This window comes from Opisthorchis viverrini (genome assembly GCF_000715545.1).
Source record: "Opisthorchis viverrini unplaced genomic scaffold opera_v5_191, whole genome shotgun sequence".
NCBI classification, from domain to species: domain Eukaryota; kingdom Metazoa; phylum Platyhelminthes; class Trematoda; order Opisthorchiida; family Opisthorchiidae; genus Opisthorchis; species Opisthorchis viverrini.
This window is the reverse complement of record NW_008751847.1, coordinates 1030695-1042680: the sequence shown is the minus strand read 5'-3', so window position 1 is coordinate 1042680 and position 11986 is coordinate 1030695. Positions and strand designations below refer to the sequence as shown.

Sequence of the window (11986 nt, the reverse complement as noted above, 5' to 3'; positions counted from 1 at the left end):
CTGCGGATATCTAAGGCGATTGGGATAACAACGCGCATCGTCTAGGTAGATTGGATCTTCAGCTTTAGTCGTCTGCAGACTGCACTGATGGCTAGTCGCTTCTTGACCACAATCAATAGCACCGTCGAGATCAGTCCATAAGAGCACAACTGAAATGGATCCCGTCATGTTTCTAACGGTAATCCAGCGCTGTGGATGCAGAGAAAGTATTACTGCGATGCATTTGCCCTTGGATTATCCATTAATCAAGGATTTATTTCAAGGCTGCCCATTCAGTCTTATGACGAGCTGAGCGCATTGTCAGTTTGATTTGACTGCTAATTCGTCACATTACAGACCTCGGCAGTGTCGTGTACCACATTCTGCACCTCTGTAATTTCCGCGCTGACTTCACTATGCACGTGTCAGAAGCCAATCAAATAGGTATCGTGCCTACAGAGTTCGCGTGTCCAGGTTCTTTGTCTACGCGTCTACAAAACAGGCGTATGCTGTCTGCGACGCTGGACTTACTTTCTTCCATCCGGCGATCCACGACAACTTGCACACGGATTTAAGTTTGGAACACGTCAAAATCGTTTTGTCCGTAGATCGGTGCAGGCTGTCAATAGGATGCCCAGCTAGGACTTAACCCTGGCTGATGCATGTGGGCGCAGCTTTGACCGAGTGTGCATAGTTGTTGAAACCGTTTGTCTGCCTATCTATCTAAGTCGATCACACAATGTACGTTTGTCTCGTAACCCTAGGGTGACTTAGCTACAGCCCCCATTGTTCTCATCCCCACCCCCACCACTGCCCCAGGCGTGTTCGCTTAGACTGCCTGCTCTCGTGCCCAGCACACGTTTCAGAACTGGTAACATTTGCACGGGTTTTGGGTCACGCGCACGACAAACCGAAGCTGACTCATACAGTCGGAATAGACCTATGGCGTGCGCACGCGCGTTAGGCTCACATGAACGACACACCAACATACCCACCCTCTCACACAAATCCACCCGATTAGGTCGCTAACAAAGCGGTGGAAGTGCAGCCAATGGGAGTGTAGCAGAGCGATCGCAACGGGTAGACATATCGACCGTGGAACCCTGTTTAACCAGGAAGCGCACGTCCAGTTTGGACGGTTGAACACAGGCACATTGGAACACGTCGCCATAGCCCGTAGGGGTGCTTGAAGATATATAGGAAATGCGGTTAACTTACGCGACGGCAAATTCTTCGGATCCACTAAGTGTATGCAGATGTCATGTCACTAAGTTTACACGTCGACACCCTACAGAGTCGATAAGCCAGCGAGACAATCCAGGAGTTCAACCGGAACGGGATATTCACACTGACGAACTCCGAAATAGCCTTCAACAGCCCCTAACTGGGCGCACATATCCAATTAGTTGGTTCTTAAGAAAAGGGACCTACTTAAAACAAGGTATTACGCCACCGAGTCGGACAACCTCCAGGTGGGGCCAACACGGGCATCCGCATGCAGCACAACAAAGCTCCGATTAGTAACTGAACTAATAATTTACGTACATCGATTTGATACCTAAATACTGCAGGACTATTCCCTTGTGAGTTATCTGCTTAACTGACTGAGCAAACGGGACTGTTTCGGTGTCATCGAAACAGAGGTTTTAGACTTTCAGCGGCAACACTTAGGCAAGCTTTCAAAGAAGCAACAGATCTACTCTAACGTATCACTCCGAGGCTGGTATATATATATATATATATATATATATATATATATATATATAACGTAGTCTACTTGTTTTCTGTTATGGCCTTGTGTCTCAAAGTACCTTCTTCCACTTCAAAATCTAAAACTTTTCCCTCCATCCATCTGGTTTTGTCCGTTGCTGAATAAGGTTGTCCAACCGATTGTCACTTGATCGTTTTTTTTGTGTTCTTTCAGATTTTCTGTTTCGATGGCCACCGCCACTATTCGTAAGGCTGTTGCAGATGCCCTTACTGGGGTCTGCATTCCAACCCCGTTTTGTCTTGCTTATGGAACAGCTGGGTTCCGGTGTTTCTCTGAAAAGCTCAAGGGTGTTTCTTTGCGGGTTGGAGTGCTAGCTGCGTTGCGTTCTCTTCTTAGGGTAATTCACTGTAAACCGTTTAACTTTTCCTCCTAGAATGGAAAATTCGTTGGGGTTATGATTACAGCCTCCCACAATCCGTCACACGACAACGGTATAAAAATTGTCGATCCTGATGGGGGAATGCTGGAGACTAACTGGGAATCTGTTGTTGTTGATTTCATGCACTGCAATGCGAATCTCACGGCTCACTGGATCGAGAAGAGATTGAAACATGTACAGGGTAAGTTTTCTGTGTATCGTTGTTAAATCCACATTCACCTTCTAGGCTTGTCAGGTTCCTTCTGACTTCCCATTCGGTTCATCTTAGAATCCTGTTGATGTACCATCATGTCTCATCCTCACTTGTTCGGTGGGTTCGTTTAGGAGACCTCTGTAGCCATCCGAGTCATTCGGTGGTTGCTATGGCCGCATTTGCTAGTTGAGCACTTTCCACTCCAGTTCGACTACCCTTTGTTTGAGGATGAACCGGTATCCCGGAGACCGGTGATCGGTGGTACTGCTCCCTGGGGTGTTCATTCGTTGACTCTAACAGCCTAGGCGATACACAACATGCAAATCCAAGTATTCAACAGGATTTTATTTGCAGGATTTTATTTGACCAATTAGACAATCACGCTAATATCATCACGGATCTGATTATATTGGTATTTATTAAGCGAAGAACACATAGACCATCAGAATAGGTTGATCTGGGTCCGCTGATCAAGCCAAGCGATGTCAGTTCGTTCTATCCACGAAACTAACACCAGTGGCATCAGTCAAGTTTCCAAAGCATAAAGTAAAACATGTCCAGTAGAAAGTTGGTGATCGAGCCTTCGTCATCAGATTACCTTGTCTATTCTACACAGTAGACGCCCCATTTGCGTAAGTGCAGTCAGCACCATTTCATCAACGTTAGCATACAGGTTTAGATACATATAGTGAAAAGACTACTTTTTGAGAGTGAGGAAGTGAACATTGTGCTGGATTTTTGTAGACTTGCTGTAAGCTCATGATTTCCAGCGAGGGAGACAATGCCGTCGACTAATTCAGTGTTCGTCATTGATACCTTCTATTCGCTGTCGGACCACTGTATCCGTTGAACATTTGCTGCTCTATCCGGTCGAGCACAAAGTTCAGTATTTTAGATTGCACTGAAAGTTGTTGGATCTGATTGATAAGTCAAAGGTCAACTATTTTTTACCATGCGTACTATTTAGTGAGATCGCGACAATGGGCTTAACTGGTTGGTCTGCCATTCAATTCCATCTTCATTCAGGACTCTGCGGCTTTTCAACTGATCGGTTACAAATAAGAAATAGTAAGGATAAGCATGGCATCCTTTCATGCATATCCGCCATGCAACTCGAAGAAGACACGAGGGATATGATACTGCCACTTTGCCCGGGCCTAGACAGGAGCAGTCGAAAATTGGACTTGGGTTCGAACCACAGTTTTTTTGGCCTTTGGCTGTGTTGCGCACTCGAATGATTGAGCCAGAAATAGAGAACAAGGATTGCCGATTCTAACGATTTCAGTACATCAATTAAAACGTTATGAAACAGTTTAATGAATAGCGAGTAAACAGTTTAACACGACGTTAGTGTATAACAGGCTGAACCGATAACTTGTTCGGTGTCTTTCTTTTTTTCGTTGGAGGGCCACAGTTGTGCGAAGAGTTTCACTGAAAGGAGACGTTAGCTGCTTTTCGCAGTCGAAGAGCCGTGAATATGCTGTCCACTAGTGTCGAAATTTACTTCATCAGATGTAGCGCGCAGAATAAACTGATCAGATGGTCGCCTCCAGGCTGTTTGTAGCAGGAGGAAAAATTTCTTCCGTAGTCGCTAACATTTGCCACAGCTTCCGTACCTGTTGCCTCTTCGGTCTGTTGGTAACACCCTTCCGGTGCATGGCTACCATGCCACCTGAATAATGCACGAAGGCTGAGACAATTCCAGGTTACTCAAGCCTAAGCAGGGCCGGTCGGGGTGCCGAGCTCTGGTTCGAACCAAGTGCCTTCCGGTCAATAAGTTCGCCCTTTAACGGCCGAACTATCTTAAGCTCCGATCTATTGAATATTCCGTTTTTTCTAGCAGACGGTTGCTTGGCGTCGAAGTGGCAATCATTTGACATATTTGACAATATCCCCTTGGGTTGTTTTGACGAATCCGTGGTTCACACTGGGCTTCATTCTTTCCTACGGTTTGGTTTGGTTACCAGATGGCCAGTATCACTATTAGTCGTTCCGAGTATACGTGTCTAATATGCACAAAAGTCGCTGAGCACAGCCAGACACTTTGAAATTTTTGAGAAAAATGAAAACTCGGTTGATTGATCCCCAGTAGCATGCGTCTGATCACCCGGAGGATGGTCTGGGCCCTCCGGACCGATCTGCCTTGATGGAGTGAGGACGCTAGACAGATTTGATTCGAACACGAACAACAGGTTTAATCCCCACATCTTGTTCCATCATCTACCTTTATCACAATAAACATGGGCACTATCATTGCATCTTCTGAATGAACTCAGTCTTCTCTTTGGTCGAGACTAGTTGAAAGATTTGACAGTGTAATGCTGGACAGAACACAAACGTTTAAAACGGATGTGACCTGAGAAGAAGGGATCGAATTTACCTAAGGTCCGAGAACGAGATAGAACCATGCATATAGGAATTGCTGAAAGCACTGTGAAGCCAAGCTTAAGTTGACGACCCTATCCAGCGTCTCTTTTAGGTTAAAAGGAATCCATTGTACTCGATCGTATAGCTGCCAAAACTATATAATTTTGGTCTGCCACTACGGATCGGATATCCTGGAGTTTTTCGAAAGAAATTGTTTGTGTCTATTACTTACGGAGGATGACACCACCGCCAGCATTAGTTGCCGTTTCAATTGGGTTGTGTAGTGTACGTTTCATTTGATTCAACCTATCCATACAAGACGAGAATTCTCGTTCCATTGGTAGAATATGGCCCAACTATTCAGTCAACCCTAGTCTGCACTTGTAAGTAGGAATGTCACCGTGGGAGCAAGTACCTAGGTAGAGCACAAGTGCTGTTATTTATACGGACTTGAGGGCATTCACCTTGACGTGATTATTTAGAGCTGTTGACAAAACACTATCTGTAAAGACGTGGGTTGGATTGCTACGCTGGATGTACTTCGGATAGTCAGTCGGCGGAGGGACCTAGTGCCCTTCTTCTTTAAGTACAGAATGTGGTAATTAGATGGTCGACACGGGGCCTATTTACCCGAGGGAGATAGTGTTAGCACCAGCCCTATTCTTGTATAGAACCTGGAAGTCGACCCCTTCTTTCTTCCAGTATCTATCGCTGTCTTCCTTTTTCCGATATGTGGATCACTATACTTTACTCTCTCCTGGCTCCTTATTTGTTAACTCGACTAAAATGTCCCGCCTTTGCATACTCTCTGACTGTTTGGTGTTCCTTAGTTATTATTACATGTTCTGACATCTGTGTATTTTGATTGGCGCAGTAAAATGTCACAAAACGATGAGTTCAAATAATCTTATCAGAATGCCGGCTTGTCGGTTTTGAGGCTTACAGTGTAAGTCATACGCCTCTGGGCGATTCACTTCGTCGCCACCTAGGGAATAACAGGAATATGAGCTACGTAGGGTGGTGTTATCTAGGGACGCGTGAACAAGAGGATGTGGAGGAAGCAAATCACTGACACTAAAAAAGAAAGTCCTAATAAAGTATTCATTGATTTTTCAACTGTGGATAGATGAAGGTAGATAACGCCAACATGCGTTGCATCTAAACACACGCCCCCCTGCAGAAGCAATGTTCTCACATAGTCATTTGATGTGCCACTTTCACTTTCTCGAGTTCTGCTTGTTCACTAACGACTTGAACTCATCTACATGCGAATTCAAGGGATACAGCAGGTTGACTGGCACCACACAAATGTCCACGTTGCTGAGAATCATGTTGTCTCCTGTAAGGGATTTCAATCTCGCGTCACCGTGCTTCAAATCCATTGTTTGGCTCATTGAGATCTCTTTATTGGTGGGACTTTATTGTGCCTGTTCAATGTCCGTCAGTGTACTTACTGTTCGTGCAGCTCCTACTGTTTTTCCCAGTCAGTATCCATCGGTTTATAGCATGTTGTAACTTGTTGCCCTTATGCCAGTGAGATACCGAATGAGTTCCACTGAAATCAAATTACCGGGCCATTATTTTGTACTGCCTTGACGGTGCCACCTGTTACATGCCACATTTCTAACTTTTTACTGTGTCCCTGGAACAGACACATTGACTCCACATGTTGTTGTGGGCTATGATACGCGGGAGAGTTCGCCATCTTTGGCAGAAGAGGTCGTTCAAGGGGTCCATCTGATGCAGGGCCTCTGCACCCAGCTTGGGTTGATTACAACTCCACAGCTACACTATGCTGTTCGGTACATGGTGAGTTTCGTTTAACTTTGGCAGTGAATGCGCGCCTGTTTGTGTGAGCCTGACATTCGTTAGGTCATATGCGCCCTTGTATGGCATTGTGAAAATGTTCAAGCTGTAACCGTCAGCCGAACACTTGGCAAGAATTAGTGGACACTCTCCGGTTCCATCGCGGGAAGCATTGATGTGCTTGTGGGACAAAATGGCTCAGTGGTTGGAGCCTGAATTTACTGGCCGAAAGGTCCGTGGTTCGAACCCGACCTTATTTCGACTTCCCTTGTCTATGGTTGGGCAGCCTGGTAGTATCCCAGCCCTCGTGCTTCCTCCGAGTAGCGTGGTAGTTTGGCACAGAAAGAGGGTTGCAGCTGAATGATTATCTCTTTGATGCGCCTATGCAGTAGTTAGGCTGCCTTAGATTTAATTAGCTGACTAATGTTTATTCCAAAATCCTAATCGATATTCGTTTCTTTGTTTCAAGAACACTGCAACAGCTTCGGAGCCCTCTGATTATCTCCTCCAACCGGACCTAGATCGGGTTTACATCGAGTATTTTGCCAGTCAGTTTACTGCTGGTATGAATGCCTTGACAACAGAATCCGTTCATACTCGCCATCCGATTGAGCTGAATGTAGACTGTGCTCATGGTGTTGGAAGCCTGGCGTTGGCGAAGTTGAATGCCACTCTGGCCCAGTGTGGTCAGCCGGCACCGATTCGGTTCCGTCTGTTCAATACAGAAGTGAACAAGCGAGAACTACTGAATTCAAACTGTGGAGCAGACTTTGTGAAGGTTGGTGATGTGTATTGTTCGATTGGTCCATTTTACTTCATATATCTGTTCCGATTTCGTACAGCTATCTCCTCTTGGTATTTACGATCCATATTGAGCGTGCTACAGCCCAATGACGCACTACGATCAACACCAGCCATCTGTGGTGCTAGTGTATGGATCAGTGCATTCCTCACGATGGATACTTTTCGGAAAGAGGCACGAGAGGAGTGGTCCCTGTCGTAAACCCGGTAGTCAGTCAAGAAAAAAAACTCGCTCCTGGAATGCCTGTTTGCAGTGCTCCGCTTGCGTTGCTGACTACATGACTTTGTCCTTTGTTTGCCTTCAGCTGGGCAGTGATTGTCCGATACAAAATGATAGTGCAAAGTTACCCATGATGCCAAATCGCTTTGATTTACTGTGATCGCCATTTGGCTTCACCATGGTTTAGAATTGTGTCTGGAGTTCAGGGTAGCGCACAGATTATGGTGAGATCTCCTTATCTGAAGATCCGTAGTCCAAACCCACTCCTAGCCCTCTGCTTATTCTCGGTTTGGATTCGGGCTCGCTTTCGTGCTTGCTGTTGGTTACGTGGTAGCAGTGCTGTTGAATTGTTTGATTTTTGACACATGGAAGCTAGGTCAGTCGACAAAAGGACCCGTATCCAGTTTATGTGACATGTCTGTGTTCTTGGTATAACCAAATGTGCTTGAATGTAATTGGCGACCCAGGCTCGACATCAAGTATGTGGGGTTGGAATTGGAAATTTCAATGGCCCCAAGATAGAAGCTCCTTGTATGAAGGTAAGACCACACTTGCACAAGACGCTGGGGGTAGTATCCGGTACAAACCACCGAAAAACGTCATGCTCAGAAAGCTAGATGATCCTACGAAGCGACAGACTTGAGAGACTAATCCCGTAAAGGCTACTGACAATTATTTGCTTCCTGAAAGTGCTAGTCCTTTCGGTTCATTAGCTATATCCACCATATTCACGTTCGTTTCACCTCAGCGATTGTTTATTTTCCCTATTTAGATAACACTAAAGGCACCTGAGCTCTACCCTTCAGACATGGATGCCTCCTGTTCATTGGAAGCTCGCTGGGCCACTATCGATGGGGACGCAGATCGTTTGTTGTACTTCTACCACACACCCGAAACGGGTCCGGATGACCTTCTACATCCATCTCGTATCGTCCTGCTGGATGGAGACCGCATCGCCTGTCTGTTTGCGAGCTTCTTGACTACGATACTGCGCGAGTCTCTTCTAACCGAGAGGTTCAAAGTCGGTGTGGTACAAACGGCCTACGCGAACGCCTCGTCCACTCTGTACTTACGCGACGAATTAACAGTAACGGTTCTCTGTGTGCCAACCGGAGTGAAACATCTACACCGAGCTGCACTGGATTTCGACTTCGGAATATATTTCGAGGTAAATGTCTCCGCGTTTGCACCATTAGCGCGTTATTCGTCAGACATGATTGGATTAGTCCGACGTAGTACACATCCTTTGGACTGTACACTTTCGTGTTTCAATCTTTCGAATCCGTGCCACACCGTTTGTCCGTTCTGGATGTTTCGGTTGGTTGGTGGTGATAGTGTAAACGAGAGACTCAGCTAGAAATTCGGTCAACTTAATTTGCGAATAAGTATATTTTGCCAGTTGTGTATAATTTCGAGTTCAGCAAGGCTGATTGGAACTCGGGGGCACTGTGCATACCTGGCGAGCTTCTAGAAATAGGCTGTTGAAGAGGTCTTAGCAACCCTACTAGTGAAAGGAAGAAGGCCTTTACTGCGGAGTTATTAAAAAATGCCAACTGAACAGTTACAGACTATTGGACAGGGAGCAAAACTCTCATATGCATTTTGTTTACAAAACTGAATACTCATCTCCTCCTTGAACGTGTCATGCTGAAATTTCCGGGATATTCATTGACTGGTACTCAATGGAAAGCAAATGCTACAGAGCGACTCCAAAAATTCCGTAATAAATGTCACTTTTCAAGAGACGCAAAGCGGATTTACGAGAAAACGTACTACTCTCATGCCCCCCATCAGTGGTATCACCGTTACATTACTAGTGTTATGTCGTAGAAAGAGACTTACACAAAAGTCACATAATAAGTCTTCCGCAGAATCATACTTCAGTCGGGCGTCTGACGGAAAATTTACTGGAAGTGTTGGGCGGAATTCCTCACCGGAACCGCCTTATCGCTTGCGGTCAGGCACTGCTACGGCCTAACCCACTCATGATTGGTCAGATCGGGCTGCTTGCTGACCCAGCATCAAGGCAAGCTCTGACTGGTCGAAAATGTGAACCCAACAGTCAGTCTTGTTTCAGTTTCTGCTGGATGCCGTTACCAATGTTGCATGCAGAATGCGCCCGAATTTTCATAGTATTACAGCGGCATGCACTTTAGACACGATGCTTTATACTATGGTTTTTTGACCTGATTTTGGCCGCCTGAAACACTGGTTCTTTTGCTTAAAACGCCAGTTTGTGAGAATCAAATTGAGAATTGAACTGAGGCACTATCGTTGTTACGAGAATTTTTGCTTCAATTGTTAAAAGCTATCTGTTTCTATGTTTCTATCTATCTGTCTATCTGTTTCTATCTGTTTCTATGTGTACACACTGGCCTGACACCACTGAACTAGCGCGGACATGCAGGATTTCGGAAATATGTCTATCGTTAGAATTGCTTACGGATGGCTCAAGTGGTTAGAGCACGAATTTACTGACCGGAAGGTCCGTGGTTAGAACCCGACCTCTGCCTCTCGACTTCCCCTGTCTAGGCTTGGACAACCTGACAGTATCTCAGCCCTCGTGCCACCTTCGTGTGGCATGGCAGCTAGGCACCGAAATGGTGCTACAGCTGAACGATTTTATCTTTTTTACGGGTTCGTTGCACAACTGGATCCGAACCGGTGCACTTCTGGTCCACGTAGAAGTGAAGCAGGAATAAAATATTTCTGACACAGTAATGGTACAGACAAATCAATCAATGTGGAAAAGCTACGCACGCCTATTGAGCATCAGTAAATCTAAGTACACCATTCAAATATTCTTACTAAAGGCGAACCGGGAGCATCTGGCGGAACGCTGTCTGATACAAACTGTTAATCATATGATCGGAACTTCATTGTGGATTACCGTTTTAACGAGGTGAGCTGGCTGCATGTGTAGGTAACAGGGCAAGGTTTCACGAAAATGCATTCGCCACCTAGCAGTACTGCTGGGCAGCTGACGTTTTTTTGAACAAAGTTACCGCAGTATATACAAATTTCGTACCGGACGAATGCAGTTTGGAACTCAGCCAACTGAACAGTAGTTTGGTCCTCGAATAGTTATTTTTACTAAGCCGGCCATATTTGTATGTTGCAGGGATCCTGAAGTCAGAAGTGAGAACTACTGCATAGAAGTTCTTCCAAGTTACCATCGTAACCACCGGTGTGCTTTTCCCAGTCATCCCCTAGCAACATTAGAGTGAAACTTTCTCAGATTGCCCTTCTCGCGCCCGATGTGAAATAGGGCAGTGGTTACGAATCCCCTCTGGTGTGTCCAGATTATGGAATAGTGTGCCGCAATCGAAATGTATGCCAAAAATACTCTGTGATGCATATTCTCAAAGGATTTCAGAGCGTTTACCAATTTTTGTGGTTTATCGAGCCTGGCAATTGATTTCCTGGATGTTGACCGAAGTAACGCTGGTTTGTTTCTTTACTGTTTGTTTTTGATATTGAAAAATGCTGTCATTTCTTTTTCGTGGTTCTAAATTAAGCTCTTAAGGCTTAATCGTACACTTCAAGAACTAAAAAACCTTAAAGCCAGTCACGTCCCTTGTGCACTGTGTTAGGTTTGCATCTTTACACACTGTGGTTCATTGTGGTTCCAGCTGTTATGTCCTTTCCTCAAAGTCCAGCCACAATGTCCCTCCTCTATCAATAAAAGAGTGATGACTGTAATTGTTTTATCTAGGGGTTTTGTGTTGGACTATACGTACAACATAGAACGTCAACTGTCCTACTGAGACCAGCATGCTCATGAACTTGCGGCACCCTGGCTGCCCAGATAGAGTTCATTTAACTCTCGTTACTTATTCTTTTCCAAGTAGTATGATTATCGAATTCGTCTCGGTCGACCATGATCAGCGAGGCAAGATGTCCTGCCGAAAGCTTAGGGCATCCGTGTTCGTGTCACCACCAAGTAGTTTAGTGAACTTTTTCGAACGGTCACCGTAAAGAGGTGGTTACTTTTGTTTTGGGGACGGAAATGCGACTGTCACAAACCTTAGTCTTCTGACTATTCCTCTCCACCGTCCAGAAACTCCACCTCACTCACCTTGATCTATCTCATGTATTTCTGCCTCAGGCTAATGGACATGGAACAGTTTTATTTTCCGACGCGGTTATTGAATATGCCAGGCAAAATCTTGACCCGATTCACCCTTTGGCCGTCTTCATTGGCCTGACAAACACGACTGTTGGTGATGCAATCGCCGACATACTGTTGGTGGAATTTGTGTTGAGTTGGCATGGATGGTCCCTAAAGCAATGGCACGATATGTACACGGAGTTGGCCTCTAGACAAATCAAGGTCAGTGTGAGCCAACCATCCTCCATACAAACGACTGATGCCGAGCGTCGTGTCTGTTCTCCCTTGGCACTACAAGTGAGTTTCGTGATTAATATGTGGCTATGACGCAGCTCCCTTTTTAAGCCCCACAGATGTTT

At 45.5% G+C, this 11986-nt stretch overlaps 1 protein-coding gene across 1 annotated transcript in view; it reads left to right on the top strand.

Annotated features, from left to right (window-relative positions):
- Positions 1-1903: 1903 nt before the first annotated feature.
- Positions 1904-11986, top strand: part of T265_14423 (hypothetical protein) — a gene marked incomplete at both ends in the record, with an annotated part of 16066 nt that continues 5983 nt past the window's right edge. Inside the window, 6 exons of the mRNA XM_009173551.1 lie at positions 1904-2087; positions 2124-2310; positions 6341-6498; positions 6965-7273; positions 8289-8684; positions 11625-11924. Of these exons, the coding sequence (XP_009171815.1) occupies positions 1917-2087; positions 2124-2310; positions 6341-6498; positions 6965-7273; positions 8289-8684; positions 11625-11924 (1521 nt within the window). The remainder of the gene's footprint in view (positions 2088-2123; positions 2311-6340; positions 6499-6964; positions 7274-8288; positions 8685-11624; positions 11925-11986) is intronic.